Source organism: Chamaea fasciata, unplaced genomic scaffold (assembly GCF_029207755.1).
Source record: "Chamaea fasciata isolate MVZ Bird 193981 ecotype frontalis unplaced genomic scaffold, bChaFas1.0.hap1 SCAF_693, whole genome shotgun sequence".
NCBI lineage: Eukaryota > Metazoa > Chordata > Aves > Passeriformes > Sylviidae > Chamaea > Chamaea fasciata.
This window is the reverse complement of record NW_027094778.1, coordinates 22,442-47,528: the sequence shown is the minus strand read 5'-3', so window position 1 is coordinate 47,528 and position 25,087 is coordinate 22,442. Positions and strand designations below refer to the sequence as shown.

At 58.7% G+C, this 25,087-nt stretch overlaps 1 protein-coding gene across 1 annotated transcript in view; it reads right to left on the bottom strand.

Annotated features, from left to right (window-relative positions):
* LOC136305837 (symplekin-like) overlaps positions 1 to 25,087 on the bottom strand; it is a gene marked incomplete at its 5' end in the record, with an annotated part of 42,399 nt that overhangs the window by 6,454 nt on the left and 10,858 nt on the right. Inside the window, 17 exon segments of the mRNA XM_066209152.1 lie at positions 865 to 966; positions 2,683 to 2,773; positions 2,890 to 2,990; positions 4,193 to 4,301; positions 5,527 to 5,687; positions 6,913 to 7,060; positions 8,313 to 8,426; positions 9,131 to 9,212; positions 10,613 to 10,848; positions 11,957 to 12,107; positions 15,602 to 15,812; positions 17,435 to 17,585; positions 18,251 to 18,405; positions 19,748 to 19,987; positions 21,361 to 21,531; positions 22,928 to 23,177; positions 24,813 to 24,939. Coding sequence (XP_066065249.1) covers positions 865 to 966; positions 2,683 to 2,773; positions 2,890 to 2,990; positions 4,193 to 4,301; positions 5,527 to 5,687; positions 6,913 to 7,060; positions 8,313 to 8,426; positions 9,131 to 9,212; positions 10,613 to 10,848; positions 11,957 to 12,107; positions 15,602 to 15,812; positions 17,435 to 17,585; positions 18,251 to 18,405; positions 19,748 to 19,987; positions 21,361 to 21,531; positions 22,928 to 23,177; positions 24,813 to 24,939 — 2,600 coding nt within the window.

Below are 25,087 nucleotides of genomic sequence, written 5' to 3'. Positions count from 1 at the left end.
GGGGACTGGGAGGGACTGGGAGGGAACTGGAAGGGGACTGGGGGGACTGGGGGGGACTGGGAGGGGATTTGGGGGGACTGGGGGGGACTGGGAGGGACTGGGAGGGGATTTGGGGGGACTGGGGGGGACTGGGAGGGATTGGGAGGGGACTGGGAGGGACTGGGAGGGTCTGGGAGGGAACAGGGAGGGGACTGGGGGGGACTGGGAGGGATTTAAAGAATGTTGGGAGGGACTGTAAGGGATTAGAGGCACTGGGAGGGACTGGGAGGGGATTGGGAGGGAACTGGGAGGGATTGGGAGGGGCTCAGAGGTTATTGGGAGGGGAGTTGGAACCGGGAGGGGACTGGGAGGGGATTTGGGGGGACTGGGAGGGATTAAAAGGGAATTGGGAGGGATTGGGAGGGGACTGGAGGGGACTGGGAGGGATTTAAAGAATGTTGGGAGGGACTGGGAGGCACTGGGAAGGAACTGGGAGTGACTGCGAGGGACTGGAAGGGCATTAAAAGGGAACTGGGAGGGACTGGGAGGGCACTGGGGGCCCTGGGGGGCACTATAAGGGCACAGGTGGGTGGCTGTGGGGTCATTAAATGGGCACTGGGAGGGACTGGGAGGGACTGGAGTCCATGGACAGGTGTCCCTGTCACCTCCTGGGTGTCCCTGTCACCCCCCAGGTGTCCCCCGGGTGTCCCCCGGGTGTCCCCACCTTTGCTGACGGATTTCATGTCACACTTGGAGCAGTCGATGAACAAAGGTCCCGTGTCCCCATCATGTCACGTGTCCCCATCATGTCACGTGTCCCTGTCACCCCTTGGGTGTCCCTGTCACCCCCCGGGTGTCCCCTGGGTGTCCCCCGGGTGTCCCCACCTTTGATGATGGATTTCATGTCACACTTGGAGGAGTCGATGTTGTGCAGGGCGATCAGCAGCTCCCCGGGGTTCAGCGGGGACACGGCCGAGGCGCCGTCACCTGCGGGGACACCGGGGGGGGGGACAGGGGACATCAGGGGTGACAGGGACACTGGGGGGTGACAGGGCCAGGGGACAGGGGTGGGGACACACCCCGGGGTGGCCCTGGGGTCACCCTGTCCTTCCACAGCCCCTGCTGGCACGGCACAGTGTCCCCAACCCCTGGGCTGTCCCCACGTCCTCGATCTGTCCCCATGACCCCAGGATGTCCCCATGACCCCAGGATGTCCCCATGACCCCAGTCTGCCCCCAACTGTCCCCAGGCTGTCCCCACGTCCCCAATCTGTCCCCATGTCCCCAGGCTGTCCCCAGGGCTGTCCCCACATCCCCAATCTGTCCCCATGTCCCCAGGATGTCCCCATGACCCCAGGCTGCCCCCAACTGTCCCCAGGGCTGTCCCCACATCCCCAATCTGTCCCCATGACCCCAGGATGTCCCCAGACTGTCCCCAGGCTGTCCCCAGGGCTGTCCCCATGTCCCCTCACCGTGCTGTGTCCCCAGCAGATGGTTGAACTCCTCCTTCCCCACTGTCCCCATGTCCCCAGACTGTCCCCAGGCTGTCCCCAGGCTGTCCCCAGGCTGTCCCCAGGGCTGTCCCCATGTCCCCTCACCGTGCTGTGTCCCCAGCAGATGGTTGAACTCCTCCTTCCCCACTGTCCCCATGTCCCCAGACTGTCCCCAACTGTCCCCAGGGCTGCCCCCATGTCCCCAATCTGTCCCCATGTCCCCAGGATGTCCCCATGACCCCAGTCTGCCCCCAACTGTCCCCAGGGCTGTCCCCACGTCCCCAATCTGTCCCCATGTCCCCAGGATGTCCCCATGACCCCAGGATGTCCCCAACTGTCCCCAGGGCTGCCCCCACGTCCCCAATCTGTCCCCATGACCCCAGGATGTCCCCATGACCCCAGTCTGCCCCCAACTGTCCCCAGGGCTGCCCCCACATCCCCAATCTGTCCCCATGTCCCCAGGCTGTCCCCAGGCTGTCCCCAGGCTGTCCCCAGACTGTCCCCAGACTGTCCCCAGGCTGTCCCCAGGCTGTCCCCAGACTGTCCCCAGGGCTGTCCCTTGTCCCCTCACCGTGCTGTGTCCCCAGCAGCCGGTTGAACTCCTCCTTCCCCACTGTCCCCATGTCCCCAGGCTGTCCCCAGACTGTCCCCAGACTGTCCCCAGGCTGTCCCATGTCCCCAATCCATCCCCAGGCTGTCCCCAGGGCTGTCCCTTGTCCCCTCACCGTGCTGTGTCCCCCAGCAGCCGGTTGAACACCTCCTTCCCCACTGTCCCCAGACTGTCCCCAGACTGTCTCCAGACTGTCCCCAGGCTGTCCCCAGGCTGTCCCCAGGCTGTCCCTTGTCCCCTCACCGTGCTGTGTCCCCAGCAGCCGGTTGAACACCTCCTTCCCCACTGTCCCCATGTCCCCAGGCTGTCCCCAGACTGTCCCCAGGCTGTCCCCAGGCTGTCCCCAGGGCTGTCCCTTGTCCCCTCACCGTGCTGTGTCCCCAGCAGCCGGTTGAACACCTCCTTCCCCAGACTGTCCTCATGTCCCCAGGCTGTCCCCAGGCTGTCCCCAGGCTGTCCCCAGACTGTCCCCAGACTGTCCCCAGGGCTGTCCCTTGTCCCCAATCCATCCCCAGACTGTCCCCAGGCTGTCCCCAGGCTGTCCCCAGACTGTCCCCAGGCTGTCCCCAATCCATCCCCAGGCTGTCCCTTGTCCCCTCACCGTGCTGTGTCCCCAGCAGCCGGTTGAACACCTCCTTGACCACGATGGGGTTGAGCTTGATGAGCTTGGGCAGCGCCTGGATCACCTCCTTCTGCAGCACAACCCGCCCCGGGGACGCTCAGGTGACACCAGGTGACACCCGGGTGACACTGGGTGACGCTGGGGACGCCAGGGGACGCCGGGGGAGGGGACAGGGGCCGGCCTGACCTTCTCCAGGCCGTTGAGGACGGGGATGAGGAAGCGGACGTCGGGCAGGCGCTTGTGGTAGAGGTCGCGGACGCGCTTCACCAGCTCCGGGGACGGCGGCACTGCGGGGACACGGGTGTCATTGTCACCTGGCGTCATCCCCCAGCGAGGGGACACGGGTGTCACTGTCACTGTCATTGTCACCTGGTGACACCTGGTGTCATCCCCCAGCGAGGGGACATGGGTGTCATTGTCACCTGGCGTCATCCCCCAGTGAGGGGACACGGGTGTCACTGTCACTGTCATTGTCACCTGGTGACACCTGGTGTCATCCCCCAGTGAGGGGACACGGGTGTCACTGTCACTGTCATGGTCACCTGGTGACACTTGGTGTCATCCCCCAGTGAGGGGACACGGGTGTCAGTGTCACTGTCATTGTCACCTGGTGACACCTGGTGTCATCCCCCAGTGAGGGGACACAGGTGTCATTGTCACTGTCACCTGGTGGCACCTGGTGTCATCCCCCGTGAGGGGACACAGGTGTCATTGTCACCTGGTGTCATCCCCCAGTGAGGGGACACGGGTGTCATTGTCACCTGGCGTCATCCCCCATGAAGGGACACGGGTGTCACTGTCACTGTCATTGTCACCTGGTGGCACCTGGTGTCATCCCCCAGCGAGGGGACACGGGTGTCACTGTCACCTGGTGTCATCCCCCGTGAGGGGACACGGGTGTCATTGTCACCTGGTGTCATCCCCAGTGAGGGGACACAGGTGTCACTGTCACCTGGTGTAATCCCCAGTGAGGGGACACGGGTGTCATTGTCACTGTCACCTGGTGGCACCTGGTGTCATCCCGTGGCAAGGGGACACGGGTGTCACTGTCACCTGGTGTAATCCCCAGTGAGGGGACATGGGTGTCATTGTCACCTGGTATCGATCCCCCGTGAGGGGAGATCACTGTCACCTTTGCCACTGTCACCAGGAGGGCACAGGGCTGTCACTGTCACCTTTGTCACCGCCGGGAGGGCACAGGGCTGTCACTGTCACCTTTGTCACCGCCGGGAGGGGACAGGGCTGTCACTGTCACCAGGAGGGCACAGGGCTGTCACCGTCACCTTTGTCACCGCCGGGAGGGCACATTGGTGTCACTGTCACCTTTGTCACTGTCACCTTTGTCAGGAGGGCTCAGAGGTGTCACTGTCACCTTTGTCACTGTCACCCGGAGGGCACAGGGGTGTCACCGTCACCTTTGTCACCGCCGGGAGGGGACATTGGTGTCACCGTCACCTTTGTCACCGCCGGGAGGGGACAGGGCTGTCACCTTTGTCGGTCAGGCTGTGCAGGCAGCGCGTCACCAGCGTCTCGGCGCCCTTGGGACAGTTCTCCACCAGCAGCAGCAGCTCCGGGGAGTTCATCCCCATCCCGCGGATCTGGACAAAAACGGGAGAAAATTCCCAAATTTCAGTCGGGAATTTCACCAAAATCTGATTTTTTTACACCCAAACGAGGCCTCCCCAGACGTCCCCAGTGTCCCCAACTGTCCCCAGAAGATCCCAAATGTCCCCGAATGTCATTGAACCACCTGCTCAATGACCTCCATGATGGTGACACCCAACTGCCCCAATTAACTGACCCCATTAATTGATGACGGGGACATGAAAAGTGACATCCAACGGCGCCAACGGACGTCCCCAGCGTCCCCAACTGTCCCCAGATGTCCCCAATGACGCCAAATGTCCCCAAATGTCCCCAAATGTCCCTCGCCAGCTGTTCAACGACCTCCATGATGGTGACACCCAACTGCCCCAAACCTTCCCCAATTAACCGACCCCACTAATTGATAACGGGCACATGAAGGGCAATTCCCCACGGCGCCAATGGACGTCCCCAGTGTCCCCAACTGTCCCCAACTGTCCCCAGAAGATCCCAAATGTCCCCAAATGTCACTGAACCACCTGCTCAATGACCGCCACGATGGTGACACCCAACTGCCCCAATTAACTGACCCCATTAATTGATGACGGGGACATGAAAAGTGACATCCAACGGCGCCAACGGACATCCCCAGCGTCCCCAACTGTCCCCAGATGTCCCCAGATGATCCCAAATGTCCCCAAATGTCCCCAAATGTCCCTCGCCAGCTGTTCAACGACCTCCATGATGGTGACACCCAACTGCCCCAAACCTTCCCCAATTAACCGACCCCACTAATTGATAACGGGGACATGAAGGGCGATTCCCCACGGCGCCAATGGACGTCCCCAGTGTCCCCAACTGTCCCCAGAAGATCTCAAATGTCCCCGAATGTCACTGAACCACCTGCTCAATGACCTCCAGGATGGCGACACCCAACTGCCCCAAACCTTCCCCAATTAACCGACTCCACTAATTGATAACGGGGACATGAAGGGCGATTCCCCACGGCGCCAACGGACGTCCCCAGTGTCCCCAACTGTCCCCAACTGTCCCCAGATGATCCCAAATGTCCCCGAATGTCATTGAACCACCTGCTCAATGACCTCCAGGATGGCGACACCCAACTGCCCCAAACCTTCCCCAATTAACCGACCCCACTAATTGATGACGGGCACATGAAAAGTGACTTCCAACGGCGCCAATGGACGTCCCCAGTGTCCCCAACCGTCCCCAACTCACGGGCTGCTCGATGACGCGCAGCACCGTGCGCTTGATGTCGGCGATGGCCTCGGTGTAGACGGAGGCCAGCTCGTGGATCAGCTTGTGGTTGTGGGGCAGCAGGGCCAGGTACAGGTACAGGCACTGCTTGATGGTCTCCTCCGTCCAGGGAGCCGCCACCTCTGGGGACGGCAAAGGTGACACAGAACGGGGTGAGAACGAGGAAAAACGGGGTGAGAACGAGGAAAAACGGGGAGAAAATGAGAAAAAACGGGGTGAAAATGAGAAAAAACGGGGTGAAAATGAGAAAAAATGGGGTGAGAATGAGGAAAAACGGGGAGATAATGAGAAAAAACGGGGTGAGAATGAGAAAAAATGGGGTGAGAATGAGGAAAAACGGGGTGAAAATGAGAAAAAACGGGGTGAAAATGAGAAAAAACGGGGTGAAAATGAGGAAAAATGGGGAGAGAACGGGAAAAATGGGGTGAAAACGAGGAAAAATGGGGTGAGAACGAGGAAAAACGGGGTGAAAAAAATAAAAAACAGGGTGAAAATAAGAAAAAAATGGACTGGCAACGACCTGGTTAAGGGTGGCACCTCTGGGGACAACAAGGTGACAAAAATGGGGTGAAAACGAGAAATAACGGGGTGAAAATGAGGAAAAACGGGGTGAAAATGAGAAAAAAAATGCGGTGAAAATGAGAAAAAACGGGGTGAAAATGAGCAAAAATGGGGAGAGAACGGGAAAAATGGGGTGAAAACGAGAAATAACGGGGTGAAAATGAGGAAAAATGGGGTGAAAAATGAGGAAAAATGGGTGAAAATGAGAAAAAACGGGGTGAGAATGAGGAAAATGGGGTGAGAACGAGAAAAAATGGGTGAAAATGAGGAAAAATGGGTGAAAATGAGGAAAAATGGGGTGAAAAATGAGGAAAAATGGGCCAGTTGAAGACTCAACTTTCCCATAAAATATTTGGGATTTCCCATAAAATATTTGGGATTCCCCTAAAATATGCAGGATTTTCCATTTAGTATTTCAGATTTCCATAAACCACTTGGGATTTCCATAAAATATTTGGGATTTCCCATAAAATATTTGGGATTTCTCATAAAATATTTAGGATTTCTCATAAAATATTTGGGATTCCCCTAAAATATTCAGGATTTTCCATTTAGTATTTCAGATTTCCATAAACCACTTGGGATTTCCATAAAATATTTGGGATTTCTCATAAAATATTTAGGATTTCACCGAAAATATTTAGGATCTCCCAGAGAATAATCAGGATTCCCACAGCACATTCGACATTTCCCACGGAAAATCCGGGATCTCCCCCTAAAATATTCCGGATTTCCCGTAAAACCTTTGGGATTGGGCTGGAGTTTTCGGGATTTGGGGCGTCTCACCTGTGTCCTTGTCGGCGCCGAAGAGCACGGAGGGCGGGTTGGGGTGCACCAGGAGCTGCAGGTAATTCAGGGCGAACTTCTCCACGTACTCGCGCAGCTGCTCCTTCTCGTACATGCGCTTGATGAACAGCAGCGCCTGCTGCCGCACCTGGGGGACACCTGGGGGTCACCTGGGGGACACCTGTGTCACCTGTGCGTGTCACCTGTATCACCTGTGTGATCTGTGGCACCTGTGTGTGTCACCTGTGTCATGTGTTACATGCGCTTGATGAACAGCAGCGCCTGCTGCCGCACCTGGGGGACACCTGTGTCACCTGAGGGACACCTGTGTCACCTGTGTGTGTCACCTGTGTCACCTGTGTGATCTGTGGCACCTGTGTGTGTCACCTGTGTGATCTGTGGCACCTGTGTGTGTCACCTGTGCCAAGTGTTACATGCGCTTGATGAACAGCAGCACCTGCTGCCGCACCTGGGGGACACCTGTGCCACCTGGGGAAACACCAGTGCCACCTGTGTGTGTCACCTGTATCACCTGTGTGTCACCTGCATCACCTGTGTGTCACCTGTGTCAAGTGTTACATGCGCTTGATGAACAGCAGCGCCTGCTGCGGCACCTGGGGGACACCTGTGTCACCTTGGGGACACCTGTGCCACCTGTGTGTCTCACCTGTATCACCTGTGTGTCACCTGTGTGATCTGTGGCACCTGTGTGTGTCACCTGTGTCATGTGTTACATGCGCCTGATGAACAGCAGCGCCTGCTGCCGCACCTGGGGGACACCTGTGTCACCTTGGGGACACCTGTGTCACCTGTGTGTCACCTGCTACCTGTGCGTCTCACCTGTGCCACCGGTGTGTGTCACCTGTATCACCTGTGTGATCTGTGGCACCTGTGTGTGTCACCTGTGTCATGTGTTACATGCGCCTGATGAACAGCAGCGCCTGCTGCCGCACCTGGGGGACACCTGTGTCACCTTGGGGACACCTGTGTCACCTGTGTGTGTCACCTGTATCACCTGTGTGATCTGTGGCACCTGTGTGTGTCACCTGTGTCATGTGTTACATGCGCTTGATGAACTGCAGTGCCCGCTGCCACACCTGGGGGACACCTGTGTCACCTGGGGAAACACCTGTGCCACCTGTGTGTCACCTGCTACCTGTGCGTCTCACCTGTGCCACCTGTGTGTGTCACCTGTATCACCTGTGTGATCTGTGTCACCTGTGTGTGTGACCTGTGACATGTGTTACATGCACTTGATGAACAGCAGCGCCTGCTGCCGCACCTGGGGAAACACCTGTGTCACCTGCGTGTCACCTGTGTCACCTGAGGGTCACCCATGTCACCCCAAGATCCCTTCGGGAGCCCCCGGAAATCCCCCCCAGCCGTCCAGGTGTGCCCACCTTGTCCTTCTCGTGGGAGCTCAGGTCCAGCAGCACGTGCAGGTACTGGAACTGCCGCGAGGGGCGCTTGAAGATCAGGTCCCGCAGCGTGGACATGCCCAGGTAGGTGCGGCTCTGCGGGGACACCTGTGTCACCTGGGGGTGACACCTGGGGGTGGCGCCTCCACGGGTCTTCAGGTGCCATCTCCAGGTGTCACCTCCTCCACGTCACCTCCACCTTCCCACCTGGTGTCACCTCCCTGTGTCACCTCCCCGTATCATTTCCAGGTGTCACCTCTGGGTGTCACCTCCACCTTCCCACCTGGTGTCACCTCCCCGTGTCATCTCCAGGTGTCACCTCTGGGTGTCACCTCCCTGTGTCACCTCCACCTCCCCACCTGGTGTCACCTCCTTGTGTCATCTCCATGGCTCTACTGGTGTCACCTCTGGGTGTCACCTCTGGGCACCTGGAGATCAGATCCCGCAGTGTGGACATGCCCAGGTAGGCGTGGCTCTGTGGGGACACCTGTGTCACCTGGGGGTGGCGCCTCCCCACCTGGTGTCACCTCCAGGTGTCACCTCTGTGGGTCTGCTGTGGTGTCACCTCTGGGTGCCACCTTTACGTGTCACCTCCAGGTGTCACCTCCAGGTTGTCACCTCAACTGTCACCTCCACGTGTCATCTCCAGGTGCCACCTCCCCCCCATGTCACCTCCACCTCCCCACCTGGTGTCACCTCCACTGGTGTCCTAGTGTCACCTCCACGTGTCACCTCCAGGTGGTCACCTCCATGTGCCACCTCCCCGTGTCCCCTCCCGGTGTCCCCGTCCGTGTCCCCACCTCGTCCTCGCAGTACTTGCGGATGACCTCGAGGGCGCTCTCGGTGATCAGCGGCGCCTCCAGCACCACCTTGGTGAAGATCCTGTGGGGACAGCGCCGGTGTCACCGGGGTGGGGACACGCCCAGGGGGTGGCCCTGGGGGGTGGTGGCACTGTTCTGTCCCCAAAGGTGGCACCAGGCGGGTCCTAATGGCTCTGGGACGTCCCTGGGGACACCTGGGATGGCACGGGTGGCAGCTGGACAGGTGCTGGTGGCACTGTCCTAGGCTTGGTGGCACTATCCTGGAGCTGGAGGTACTGGCCCAGTCCTGGTGGAGCCAACCTGGTCCTGGTGGCACCAACCCAACTATGGTGGCACAAGCCCAACCCTGGTGACACCAACCCAACCCCAATGGCACCAACCCAACCTTGGTGACACCAACCCAACCTTGGTGACACCAACCCAACCTTGGTGACACCAACCCAACCCCAATGGCACCAATCCAACCTTGGTGACACCAACCCAACCCTGGTGACACCAACCCAACCTTGGTGACACCAACCCAACCCCAATGGCACCAATCCAACCTTGGTGACACCAACCCAACCTTGGTGACACCAACTCAACCCCAATGGCACCAACCCAACCCTGGTGACACCAACCCAACCTCAATGGCACCAACCCAACCCCAATGGCACCAACCCAACCCTGGTGACACCAACCCAACCCTGGTGACACCAACCCAACCTTGGTGACACCAACCCAACCCTGGTGACACCAACCCAACCTCAATGGCACCAACCCAACCCCAATGGCACCAACCCAACCCTGGTGACACCAACCCAACCCTGGTGACACCAACCCAACCTTGGTGACACCAACCCAACCCTGGTGACACCAACCCAACCTCAATGGCACCAACCCAACCCCAATGGCACCAACCCAACCTTGGTGACACCAACCCAACCCTGGTGACACCAACCCAACCTCAATGGCACCAACCCAACCCCAATGGCACCAACCCAACCTTGGTGACACCAACTCAACCGTGGTGACACCAACCCAACCCCAATGGCACCAACCCAACCCTGGTGACACCAACCCAACCCTGGTGACACCAACCCAACCCCAATGGCACCAACCCAACCCTGGTGACACCAACCCAACCCCAATGGCACCAACCCAACCCTGGTGACACCAACCCAACCCTGGTGACACCAACCCAACCCTGGTGACACCAACCCAACCTTAGTGACACCAACCCAACCCTGGTGACACCAACTCAACCCCAATGGCACCAGCCCAATCCTGGTGACACCAACCCAATCTTGGGGACACCAACCCAACCCCGGTGACACCAACCCAACCTCAATGGCACCAACCCAACCTCAATGGCACCAACCCAACCCTGGTGACACCAACCCAATCTTGGTGACACCAACCCAACCCCAGCGCCCCCATCCCACCTCTGATGTCCCCGGGGGTGTCCCCAGTGTCCCCTACCCGTCCTTCTGGTCGGGTTTCTCCTGCAGCCCGGCCAGCAGCCCGATCAGACACTCGTCGTAGCGCTCCAGGCCGCCGGGGCCGCCGCGGGCCAGGTGAGCGTTGTACTCCTGGAAGAGCCAGGCGAAGGCCAGGTCCAGGCGGCCCCGCACGTCGTCCAGGATGAAGGAGAGCACCTCGCCCTTGAGGGGCACCTCGAACTGCGTCACCAGGGAGGCCAGGATCTTCACCCGGGCCTGCGGGAGGTGGCCAAAGGTCATTCAGGGGTCACTCAGTGGTCATTCACTGGTCACTCAATGGTCATTATATGGTTACTCAAGGAATTAGTCAAGGGTTCCTCAATGGTCACTCAAGGGTCACTCAAATGGTGTCACCAGGGAGGCCAGGATCTTCACGCGGGCCTGCGGGGGTGGCCAAAGGTCATTCAGTGGTCACTCAGTGGTCACTCAATGGTCATTCAGTGGTCACTCAACCGTTACTCAATGGTTACTCGAGGGTCACTCAAGGGTTACTCAATGGTCACTCAAGGGTCACTCAAATGGTGTCACCAGGGAGGCCAGGATCTTCACCCGGGCCTGCGGGAGGTGGCCAAAGGTCATTCAGGGGTCACTCAGTGGTCACTCAATGGTCATTCAGTGGTCACTCAACCGTTACTCAATGATTACTCAAGGGTCACTCAATGGTCATTCAAGAGTTACTCAACGGTCACTCAAGGGTTACTGGAACTGCGTCACCTGCCAGGCCAGGGGTCGGCCAAAGGTCATTCAGGGGTCACTCAGTGGTCATTGTATGGTCACTCAATGGTCACTCAATGGTCAGTCAGTGGTCACTCAAGGGTTCCCTGGGGGTACTTCCAGGGGACTTATGGGGGTATCCTGGGTGTATCCCAGGTGTGTCCCCAGGTGTATCCCCAGGTACCTCAGCTGTCCCCAGGTGTGTCCCACATGTCCCAGGTGTGCCCAGGTGTGTCCCACATGTCCCAGGTGTATCCCAGGTGTGCCCAGGTGTGTCCCCAGGTGTGTCCCACATGTCCCAGGTGTACCCCAGGTGTGTCCCCAGGTGTGTCCCACATGTCCCGGGTGTATCCTGGGTGTGCCCAGGTGTGTCCCCATGTATCCCAGGTGTGCCCAGGTGTGTCCCACATGTCCCGGGTGTATCCCAGGTGTGCCCAGGTGTGCCCAGGTGTGTCCCCGTGTATCCCAGGTGTGTCCCCATGTATCCCAGGTGTGCCCAGGTGTGTCCCCGTGTATCCCAGGTGTGTCCCCAGGTGTGTCCCACGTCTCAGGTGCGTCCCCATGTATCTCAGGTGTCTCCCAGGTGCGTCCCCAGGTGCGTCCCCGTCACCTGCGCGGCCCCGCTGGCGGCCACGGCCCTCTCGGCGCGCAGGATGCGCCGCACGGCGCCGAGCTTGAGCTTCTCCACCTGCACCTCGCTGAGCGGCTTCAGCACCTCGCTGAGCCGGAAGACCTTCTTACGGCCGCCCGCGCCCGACAGCCTGCGGGATCGACGGGAGACATCCGTGGGAACGGGAGCCGGGGGAACGGGATCGGGATCAACAGGATCCATGGGATCAACGGGATCTATAGGCACCAAACCCCCTCAGGATCCCCTCAGGACCAACACCCACCCCAAAACTGACACCAAAACTCCAAAACTGATCCCAAAACTCCAAACTGACCCCAAAACGCCAAAACTGATCCCAAAACTCCAAAACTGACCCCAAAACTGACCCCAGAAACTCCAAAACTGATCCCAAAACCCCAAAACTGACCCCAAAACTGATCCCAAAACTCCAAAACTGACCCCAAAACTGACCCCAGAAACTCCAAAACTGATCCCAAAACCCCAAAACTGACCCCAAAACTGACCCCAAAACTCCAAAACTGACCCCAAAACTGACCCCAGAAACCCCAAAACTGATCCCAAAACTCCAAAACTGATCCCAAAACTCCAAAACTGATCCCAAAAAAACCCAAAACTGACCCCAAAACTCCAAACTGACCCCAAAACTGACCCCAAAACCCCAAAACTGATCCCAAAACCCCAAAACTGACCCCAAAACTGACCCCAAAACTGACCCCAAAACTCCAAAACTGATCCCAAAACACCAAAACTGATCCCAAAACTCCAAACTGACCCCAAAACGCCAAAACTGATCCCCCAAAACCCCAAAACTGACCCCAAAAACCCCAAAACTGACCCCAAAACTCCAAAACTGACCCCAAAACTGACCCCAAAACTCCAAAACTGACCCCAAAACTCCAAACTGACCCCAGAAACCCCAAAACTGACCCCCAAAACTCCCAAACTGACCCCAAAAACCCCAAAACTGACCCCAGAAAAACCCAAAACTGACCCCAAAACTGACCCCAGAAACCCCCAAAACTGACCCCAAAGCCCCAAAACTGACCCCAAAACGCCAAAACTGACCCCAAAACTGACCCCAAAAAAACCCAAAACTGACCCCAAAACTCCAAAACTGACCCCAAAACTGACCCCAAAAAAACCCAAAACTGACCCCAAAACTCCAAAACTGACCCCAAAACTGACCCCAAAAAAACCCAAAACTGACCCCAAAACCCCAAAACTGACCCCAAAACCCCAAATCCCATCCCGACCCCCCGGGGCCGCTGACCGGGGCTGCGTGGCCGGCATGATGGGCTCGGGCCGGCGCTTGGCCTGCGGCGTCTCGTCCCCAAACCCCAACCACCACCAGAATCCCAAAACCCACCCCAAAATCGACCCCAAAACCCCAAATCCCAGCCCAAATCCTGCTGGGATCCCTCGGGAACAACACCCACCCCAAAACTGACCCCAAAAAAACCCAAAACTGACCCCAAGACGCCAAAACTGACCCCAGAACTCCAAAACTGACCCCAAAACTCCAAAACTGACCCCAAAACCCCAAAACTGACCCCAAAACTCCAAACTGACCCCAAAACGCCAAAACTGATCCCCCAAAACCCCAAAACTGACCCCAAAACCCCAAAACTGACCCCAAAATGCCAAAACTGACCCCAAAACCCCAAAACTGACCCCAAAAACCCCAAATCCCATCCCGACCCCCCGGGGCCGCTGACCGGGGCTGCGTGGCCGGCATGATGGGCTCGGGCCGGCGCTTGGCCTGCGGCGTCTCGTCCCCAAACCCCAACCACCACCAGAATCCCAAAACCCACCCCAAAATCGACCCCAAAAACCCCAAATCCCAGCCCAAATCCTGCTGGGATCCCTCGGGAACAACACCCACCCCAAAACTGACCCCAAAAAAGCCAAAACTGACCCCAAGACGCCAAAACTGACCCCAGAACTCCAAAACTGACCCCAAAACTCCAAACTGACCCCAAAACGCCAAAACTGATCCCCCAAAACCCCAAAACTGACCCCAAAAACCCCAAAACTGACCCCAAAATGCCAAAACTGACCCCAAAAACCCCAAAACTGACCCCAAAACTCCAAAACTGACCCCAAAACGCCAAAACTGACCCCAAAACCCCAAAACTGACCCCAAAACGCCAAAACTGACCCCAAAACTCCAAACTGACCCCAAAACTGACCCCAAAACTGACCCCAAAACTCCAAAACTAACCCCAAAACTCCAAACTGACCCCAGAAACCCCAAAACTGACCCCCAAAACTCCCAAACTGACCCCAAAAACCCCAAAACTGACCCCAGAAAAACCCAAAACTGACCCCAAAACTGACCCCAGAACCCCAAAACTGACCCCAAAACCGACCCCAAAACCCCAAAATCGACCCCAAAACCCCAAATCCCATCCCGACCCCCCGGGGCCGCTGACCGGGGCTGCGTGGCCGGCATGATGGGCTCGGGCCGGCGCTTGGCCTGCGGCGTCTCGTCCCCAAACCCCAACCACCACCAGAATCCCAAAACCCACCCCAAAATCGACCCCAAAACCCCAAATCCCAGCCCAAATCCTGCTGGGATCCCTCGGGAACAACACCCACCCCAAAACTGACCCCAAAAAAACCCAAAACTGACCCCAAGACGCCAAAACTGACCCCAGAACTCCAAAACTGACCCCAAAACCCCAAAACTGACCCCAAAACTGACCCCAAAACTCCAAAACTGACCCCAAAACTCCAAAACTGACCCCAAAACTCCAAAACTGACCCCAAAAAAACCCAAAACTGACCCCAGAACTCCAAAACTGACCCCAAAACCCCAAAACTGACCCCAAAATGCCAAAACTGACCCCAAAACCCCAAAACTGACCCCAAAACTCCAAACTGACCCCAGAAACCCCAAAACTGACCCCAAAACTCCAAACTGACCCCAGAAACCCCAAAACTGACCCCAGAAACCCCAAAACTGACCCCAAAACCCCAAAATCGACCCCAAAACCCCAAATCCCATCCCGACCCCCCGGGGCCGCTGACCGGGGCTGCGTGGCCGGCATGATGGGCTCGGGCCGGCGCTTGGCCTGCGGCGTCTCGTCCCCAAACCCCAACCACCACCAGAATCCCAAAACCCACCCCAAAATCGACCCCAAAACCCCAAATCCCAGCCCAAATCCTGCTGGGATCCCTCGGGACCAACATCCACCCCAAAACTGACCCCAAAAAAACCCAAAACTGACCCCAGAACCCCAAAACTGACCCCAAAGCCCCAAAACTGACCCCAATACTGACCCCAAAACCCCAAAACTGACCCCAAAACTGACCCCAAAAAAACCCAAAACTGACCCCTAAACTCCAAAACTGACCCCAAAAAAACCCAAAACTGACCCCAAAACTGACCCCAGAAACCCCAAAACTGACCCCAAAAACCCCAAAACTGACCCCAAAACTGACCCCAGAACCCCAAAACTGACCCCAAAACCCCAAAACTGACCCCAGAAACCCCAAAACTGACCCCAAAACTGACCCCAGAACCCCAAAACTGACCCCAAAAAAACCCAAAACTGACCCCAAAAACCCCAAAACTGACCCCAAAAACCCCAAATCCCATCCCGACCCCCCGGGGCCGCTGACCGGGGCTGCGTGGCCGGCATGATGGGCTCGGGCCGGCGCTTGGCCTGCGGCGTCTCGTCCAGCAGCGCGGCGGCCGAGCCGTGGGCGCCCAGCACGGCGATGGCCTGGCCCTGGCCCAGCGCCGACAGGCGCCGCTTGATCAGCACCGCGTCCGGCTTGGCCACCTTCTCCTCCTTGGGCTCCTCCCGCAGCAGCTTCGTCTGCTCCACGCCTGGGAAACGGGACGGGGAGCGGGTTTGGGATGGTGGGAGATGGGGATGGGGAGTGGGAATGGGATTGGGGTGGTGGGAATGGGGATGGGGTGGGGGGAATGGGGATGGGGTGGGATTGGGATGGTGGGAATGGGGATGGGGTGGGATTGGGATGGTGGGAATGGGGCTGGGGTGGCGGGAACGGGATTGGGGTGGGGGGAATGGGGATGGAGTGGGATTGGAGCGGGTTTGGGATGGTGGGAGATGGGGATGGGGTGGGATTGGGATCATGGGAAATGGAGCTGCAGTGGTGGGAATGGGGCTGGGGTGGGAATGGGGCTGGGGTGGGATTGGAGCGGGTTTGGGATGTGGGAGATGGGGATGGGGGGTGGGAATGGGGTTGGGGTGGGAATGGGGCTGGGGTGGGAATGGGGCTGGGGTGGGAATGGGGCTGGGGTGGGATTGGAGCGGGTTTGGGATGTGGGAGATGGGGATGGTGGGGTGGGAGATGGGGTTGGGGTGGGAATGGGGCTGGGGTGGGAATGGGGCTGGGGTGGGAATGGGATTGGGGTGGGATTGGAGCGGGTTTGGGATGGTGGGAGATGGGATTGGGGTGGTGGGAATGGGGATGGGGGGGTGGGAGATGGGGCTGGGGTGGGATTGGGGTGGGATTGGAGCGGGTTTGGGACGGCGGGAGACGGGGATGGGGTGGGATTGGGATCATGGGAAATGGAGCTGCAGTGGTGGGAATGGGGCTGGGGTGGGAATGGGGCTGGGGTGGTGGGAATGGGGCTGGGGTGGGAATGGAGCGGGTTTGGGATGGCGGGAGATGGGGATGGGGGGTGGGAGATGGGGATGGGGTGGGGGGAGATGGGGATGGGGTGGGAATGGGGCTGGGGTGGGATTGGGGTGGGATTGGAGCGGGATTGGAGCAGGTTTGGGATGGTGGGAATGGGTTTGGAGTGGTGGGAATGGGATTGGGGTGGGATTGGGGTGGGACTGGAGCGGGTTTGGGATGGTGGGAGATGGGGATGGGGTGGCGGGAATGGGGCTGGGGTGGGAATGGGGTGGGGTTGGGGTGGTGGGAATGGGATTGGGGTGGGATTGGGGTGGGATTGGAGCAGGTTTGGGATGGTGGGAATGGGCTTGGAGTGGGTTTGGGGCGGGTTTGGGACGGTGGGGATGGGATTGGAGTGGTGGGAATGGGCTGGGAATGGTGGGAATGGGGTTGGAGTGGTTTTAGGATGGTGGGAAATGGGATTGGAATGATGGGAATGGGGTCGGAGTGGGATTGGGATGGTGGGAATGGGATTGGGACAGTGGGAAATGGGGCTGGAGTGGGCTTGGAATTATGGGAATGGGCTTGGAACAGTGGGGATGGGGTGGGAACGGGGTTTGGGAATGGTGGGAATGGGATGGTGGGAATGGGATGGTGGGGAATTCTTGCCCCTCCTCGGAGCCAAAACCCCAACCAGGTGACCCCAAACCCAACCAGGTGACCCCAAAACCCAACCAGGTGACCCCGAACCCCAAATCCCACCCGATCCCCCAATCCCACCCCGATTCCCGCCATCCCCCGGGCCCGTGGCCGCGTCCCCGATGTCCCCGATGTCCCCGGGCTGTCCCCGGGCCGTCCCCTGACCTGGCCCCAGCCCGGCCGCCGTCATCTGCGTGGCCATCAGCCGCGCCAGGTGCTTGATCTGCGCCTCGGTGCCCGCGGACTCCACCGGCGTGTAGGTGGCCTGGAAGGAGGCGGGCATGGCCTCGGGCAGGTACACCATGCTGATCAGCACCTGGGGACAAAAAAAATCACCTCAGGGAGCCCAAAAATGGCCTCGGGGAACCCAAAAACACCTCGGGGAACCCAAAAACACCTCGGGGGACCCAAAATCACCTCGGGGAACCCAAAATCACCTCGGGGGACCCAAAATCACCTCGGGGGACCCAAAATGGCCTCGGAGAACCCAAAAACACCTCGGGGGACCCAAAAACACCTCGGGGGACTCAAAAACACCTCGGGGGACCCAAAAACACCTCGGGGAAACCAAAAAACACCTCGGGGGAACCAAAAACACCTCGGGGGAACCAAAATGGCCTTGGGGAACCCAAAAACACCTCGGGGGACCCAAAAACACCTCGGGGAACCCAAAAACACCTCGGGGAACCCAAAATCATCTCAGGGAACCCAAAATCACCTCGGGGAACCCAAAAGGGCCTCAGGGAACCCAAAAACAGCTCGGGGAACCCAAAAACACCTCAGGGGACTCAAAAACACCTCGGGGGACCCAAAATCACCTCAGGGGACCCAAAAATGCCTTGGAGACTCCAAAACTGTCCCCCAAGGTGTCCCCAAGGCCAGTGTCCCCTCCTGACCAGGTTGGGGACAGGTGCCACCCCCCCAGAGTGTCCCCAGAGTGTCCCCAGAGTGTCCCCAAGGCCGATGATGTCCTCTCCTGACCAGGTTGGCCACGTTCTCGGGGGTCAGCAGCGGCTGCAGGAACTCGGCCGTGATGTCCGTGTCCGAGGGGACAGTGACCGCTCCGGCCACTTTGGCCACGGCCACCGCCGGCGCCTCCAGGTCCTTGTCCTCGTCGTCCTCGCCCAGGGGTGGCTCTGGGGGGGGGGACACGGCGGCGTCACCCGAAGGTCCCCGAGGGGTGGCTTGGTGTCCCCAAACGTCGCCGGTGTCCTCACAGGGTCACCCGCAGGACCTGAGGGACGTTTAATGTCCCCTGTCCTCCTGGGGTGGCACCAGGAAGGGACCAAGGGCGGGGTTAATGTCACCAACTGTCCCCAGAAGGACCCTGGGTGACACCGGGGTGACGTTGTGGGGGTTTAGTGCCACCACGTTGTCCCCGGTGTCTCCACGAGGCCACCGGGACCACGTGATGGCCACCACTGCCGCCACGGGGGAGGTGACACCGATGCCACCACGGGGGAGGTGACAATGATGCCACCACAGAGGAGGTGACACCGATGCCACCATGGGGAAGGTGATGGCGATGTCACCATGGGGAAGGTGACACTGATGCCACCACAGGGAAGGTGATGGTGATGCCACCAGAGAAGTGACACCAAGGCCACCACGGGAGAGGTGACACCAAGGCCACCATGGGGAAGGTGACACTGATGCCACCATGGGGATGGTGACACTGATGCCACCAGGGGAAAGGTGACATTGATATCACCATGGGGCAGGCGACACCGATGCCACCACAGAGCAGGTGACACCAATGCCACCACAGGGAGATGACACCAACACCACCATGGGGAAGGTGACACCGATACCACCATGGGGCAGGTGACACCGATGCCACCACAGAGGAGGTGACACCAATGCCACCATGGGGAAGGTGACACCAATGCTACCACAAGGGAGGTGACACCAATGCCACTATAGGGAAAGTGACACCGATGCCACCACGGGGATGGTTACACCGATGCCACCAGGGGAAAGGTGACATTGATATCACCATGGGGCAGGCGACACCGATGCCACCACAGAGCAGGTGACACCAATGCCACCATGGGGAAGGTGACACCAACACCACCATGGGGCAGGTGACACCGATATCACCACAGGAGAGGTGACACCAACACCACCATGGGGAAGGTGACACCAATGTTACCACAAGGGAGGTGCCACCAATGCCACCATGGGGCAGGTGACACCGATATCACCACGGGAAAGGTGACACCAACACCACCACGGGGATGGTGACACCGATGCCACCAAGGGAAAGGTGACACTGACATCACCACGGGGCAGGTGACACCGATATCACCAAGGGGCAGGTGACACCGATATCATCAAGGGGCAGGTGACACCGCTATCACCACAGGAGAGGTGACACCAACACCACCACGGGGATGGTGACACCGACGCCACCAGGGGAAAGGTGACACTGACATCACCCCGGGGCAGGCGACGGCGCTGTCCCCCAGCGTCACCCACCGATCTTCATCTTCTTGAGCGCGGCGTCGGGCTCGTCGCGGGGCCGCTTGCGGGCGTCGCGCGGGCTGGGCGTGCTGCGCGCGATCTCGGCCTGCGGCGTGCCCAGGTCCACCAGCAGCGTGGTGATCTGCGGCTGGAAGTCGCCCGACGACGGGTGCCGCAGCACGCTCAGCAGGTGCAGCTTCAGGTTCTTCCGCACGCTGCTCACCTGCGACTTGGCCAGCGTCGGAGGGAGGTTGGCTGCGGGGACAGGGGACGGGGTGAGGGGACACCTGGGGACACCTGGGGACACCTGGGGACACCTGGGACTTGGCCAGCGTCAGAGGGAGGTTGGCTGCGGGGACAGGGGACGGGGTGAGGGGACACCTGGGGACACCTGGGGACACCTGGGGACACCTGGGACTTGGCCAGCGTCGGAGGGAGGTTGGCTGCGGGGACAGGGGACGGGGTGAGGGGACACCTGGGGACACCTGGGGACACCTGGGGACACCTGGGACTTGGCCAGCGTCGGAGGGAGGTTGGCTGCGGGGACAGGGGACGGGGTGAGGGGACACCTGGGGACACCTGGGGACACCTGGGGACACCTGGGACTTGGCCAGCGTCGGAGGGAGGTTGGCTGCGGGGACAGGGGACGGGGTGAGGGGACACCTGGGGACACCTGGGGACACCTGGGGACACCTGGGACTTGGCCAGCGTCAGAGGGAGGTTGGCTGCGGGGACAGGGGACGGGGTGAGGGGACACCTGGGGACACCTGGGGACACCTGGGGACACCTGGGACTTGGCCAGCGTCGGAGGGAGGTTGGCTGCGGGGACAGGGGACGGGGTGAGGGGACACCTGGGGGCACCTGGGGACAGCTGGGGACAGTTGGGGACACCTGGGGACAGCTGGGAAGGTGTTAGGGGCAGTTAGGGACATGTGGGGACACCTGGGGACACCTGGGGACACGGCCAGCATCAGAGGGAGGTTGGCTGCGGGGACAGGGGACGGGGTGAAGGGACACCTGGGGGCACCTGGGGACACCTGGGGACACCTGGGAAGGTGTTAGGGGCAGTTAGGGACATGTGGGGACACCTGGGGACACCTGAGGACATGGCCAGCGTCGGAGGGAGGTTGGCGGTGGGGACAGGGGACAGGGTGAGGGGACACCTGGGGACACCTGGGAAGGTGTTAGGGGCAGTTAAGGACATGTGGGGACACTTGGGGACACCTGGGGACACCTGGGGACACCTGGGACTTGGCCAGCGTCAGAGGGAGGTTGGCTGCGGGGACAAGGGACGGGTTAGGGGACACCTGGGGGCACCTGGGGACAGCTGGGGACAGTTGGGGACACCTGGGGACAGCTGGGAAGGTGTTAGGGGCAGTTAGGGACATGTGGGGACACCTGGGGACACCTGGGGACACGGCCAGCATCGGAGGGAGGTTGGCTGCGGGGACAGGGGACGGGGTGAGGGGACACCTGGGGACACCTGGGAAGGTGTTAGGGGCAGTTAAGGACATGTGGGGACACCTGGGGACACCAGGGGACACGAGAACACGGGACTCCAGGCACTCCAAGGACACGGGTGACCCCAGGGAGGTCACTGACGTCCCCAGACCCCTCGGGGACGTTACCGTGGAGGGTCTCGTAGGCCTGGATGACCTCGGCCATGAACATGGGCCGCTGGCGGGCGATGGTGGCCAGGGAGCCCAGCGCCGCCGTCAGGTTGATGCTGGAGATGGCCGGGTGCACCATGAACTTGAGCAGCTGCTCCAGCGCCGCCTTGCCCTCCTCCCACAGCACGTCTGGGGACAGCGGGGGACAGCGGGGTCACCGGGGGTCACCGGGGGACAGCGGGGGACAGCGGGGGACAGCGGGGTCACCAGAGGACAGCGGGGGACAGTGGGGTCACCGGGGGACAGCGGGGGACAGCGGGGGACAGCGGGGTAACCACGGGGACAGCGGGGTCACCGGGGGACAGCGGGGTCACCACGGGGACAGCGGGGGACAGCGGGGGACAGTGGGGTCACCAGGGGACAGCAGGGTCACCGGGGGACAGCAGGGTCACCGGGGGACAGCGGGGGACAGCGGGGGACAGCGGGGGACAGCGGGGTAACCACGGGGACAGCGGGGTCACCGGGGGACAGCGGGGTCACCACGGGGACAGCGGGGGACAGCGGGGGACAGTGGGGTCACCAGGGGACAGCAGGGTCACCGGGGGACAGCAGGGTCACCGGGGGACAGCGGGGGACAGCGGGGGACAGCGGGGTCACCGGGGGACAGCGGGGGACAGCGGGGTCACCGGGGGACAGCGGGGGACAGTGGGGTCACCAGGGGACAGCGGGGTCACCACGGGGACAGCGGGGGACAGCGGGGTCACCGGGGGACAGCGGGGCACAGCGGGGTCACCACGGGGACAGCGGGGGACAGCGGGGTCACCATGGGGACAGCGGGGTCACCGGGGGACAGCAGGGGACAGCGGGGCACAGCGGGGTCACCATGGGGACAGCGGGGTCACCAGGGGACAGCGGGGTCAGTGGGGACACCTCAACCCAAACCCCCCGTCACTCACTGTACTTGATGACGGGGTGGTCGCGGGGGATGCGCTCCCACATCCCAAACCCCAAACCCCAACTCCTGACCCCAAACCTCAATTCCTGACCCCACACCCCAATCCCCAAATCCCCAAACCCCGACCCCAAACCCTGACCCCAAACCCCAAACCCCAAACCCCAATCCCAAACCCCCCCCACCCCAATCCTCACTCACTGTACTTGATGACGGGGTGGTCGCGGGGGATGCGCTCCCACATCCCAAACCCCAACTCCTGACCCCAAACCCCAACCCCTGACCCCACACCCCAATCCCCAATCCCAAACCCCAATCCCCAATCCCAAACCCCCCCCACCCCAATCCTCACTCACTGTACTTGACGACGGGGTGGTCGCGGGGGATGCGCTCCCACATCCCAAACCCCAATCCCCAATTCCTGATCCCAATCCCCAATCCCAAACCCCAATCCCCAACTCCTGACCCCACACCCCAATCCCCAAATCCCCAAATCCCAAACCCCAAACCCCGACCCCAAACCCTGACCCCAATCCCCAACTCCTGACCCCAATCCCCAACTCCTGACCCCAAACCCCAATCCCAAACCCCAATCCCCAATCCCAAACCCCCCCCACCCCAATCCTCACTCACTGTACTTGATGACGGGGTGGTCGCGGGGGATGCGCTCCAGGCTGACGTCGTTCTCGTGCCGCTTGGGGACGTCGGAGTCGGCCGTGCGGGGCGACAGCGTGACGATCAGCCCCTCCACGAACTTGATGGCGTGCGTGCGGATGCCGTCGTTGTCCGAGTCCAGCAGCAGGATGATGTCGCTGGCCATGGAGGACATCATCTCCCAGCACGCCTCCTGCAGCTCGCTGATCACCTTCGACTTCACCATCCACTGGGAACGGGGGAAAAACAAACAAACGAACAAACAAAAAAAAACCCGGGAATTTGGGGGATTAATTAAAAAAAAAATCTGAGTTCGTTTTTATTTTTTAATGTGGAATTACGGTAGTTGGCACCAAATGTTGAGGGCCGTTGTAGTGCGGAATTACGGTAACGGCGGGGAGCGGCTATGGGCGTAATTACGGTACTTCTATTAGATATTAAAGTTTTATTAATGTGTGATTAAGGCAGCAGGAATAAAAAAAAAATCAGGAATTTGGGGATTTTAATTAAAAAAATTGAGGTTTTTTAATGTGGAATTACGGTAACGGCGGGGAGCGGCTTTGGGTGTAATTACGGTACTTCTATTAGATATTAAAGTTTTATTAATGTGCGATTAAGGCGGCAGGAATGAAAAAAAAAATCAGGAATTTGGGGATTTTAATTAAAAAAATTGAGGGTTTTTTACGTGGAATTACGGTAACGGCGGGGAGCGGCTTTGGGTGTAATTACGGTAGTTGGGTGGGTTATTAATTCCTTTTTAATAGGAAATTTTTAAGAAAGAAAATCGGATTTTTTTCCCTCTGGTTTTCACAAAAAAAAAAAAGGAATTTTAACTCTGGTTTTAACAAAAAAAAAATCGGAATTTTCTCTCCAGTTTTCACAAAAAAATTTGCCATTTTTTCTCTGGGTTTTGAGCAGAAAATCCGGGTTTTTAACCCCCCAAAAAATCAGAATTTTCTCGCTGTTTTTGAGCAGAAACTCCGGGTTTTTAACCCCCCAAAAATCGGAATTTTCTCTCTGTTTTTTGAGCAGAAACTCCGGGTTCTTAACCTCCCAAAAATCGGAATTTTCTCTCTCTTTTTTGAGCAGAAACTCCGGGTTTTTAACCCCCCAAAAAACCGGAATTTTCTCCGTTTTTTGAGCAGAAACTCCGGGTTTTTACGCCCCAAAAAATCAGAATTTTCTCGCTGTTTTTTGAGCAGAAACTCCGGGTTTTTACCCCCCAAAAAATCGGAATTTTCTCCGTTTTTTGAGCGGAAACTCCGGGTTTTTACGCCCCAAAAAATCAGAATTTTCTCGCTGTTTTTTGAGCAGAAACTCCGGGTTTTTAACCCCCAAAAAATCGGAATTTTCTCCGTTTTTTGAGCAGAAACTCCGGGTTTTTAACCCCAAAAAACCTGGAATTTTCTCGCTGTTTTTTGAGCAGAAACTCCGGGTTTTTAACCCCCCAAAAAATCGGAATTTTCTCCGTTTTTTGAGCGGAAACTCCGGGTTTTTACGCCCCAAAAAATCAGAATTTTCTCGCTGTTTTTTGAGCAGAAACTCCGGGTTTTTAACCCCCCAAAAATCGGAATTTTCTCTCTGTTTTTTGAGCAGAAACTCCGGTTTTTAACCCCCCAAAAAATCTGAATTTTCTCTCTGTTTTTTGAGCAGAAACTCCGGGTTTTTAACCCCCAAAAAATCGGAATTTTCTCTCTGTTTTTTGAGCAGAAACTCCGGGTTTTTTACCCCCAAAAAATCAGAATTTTCTCTGTTTTTTGAGCAGAAACTCCGGTTTTTAACCCCCCAAAAATCGGAATTTTCTCCGTTTTTTGAGCAGAAACTCCCGGTTTTTAACCCAAAACCCGTGAATTTTCTGCCTCACCTGCAGGGCCACCTTGTAGAGCTGGGTCATGGTCAGGATGGCTTTTTTCACCACGTTGACGTTCTCGTCCTTGAGCAGCATGTTGAGGTTGGCCACCAGCTTCAGCAGCAGCTCGATGTCCCTTTTGCTGGGGGACGCCGGAAACGCACCAAAATCAGCCGGAATCGCCCCAAAATTCCCATCGAAACGGTCCCCAAAATTCCCACGGAAACGGCCCCAAAAATGCTCAAAAGTTCTCACTGAAATGGCCTCGAAGAGGCCCCAAAACGGCCAAA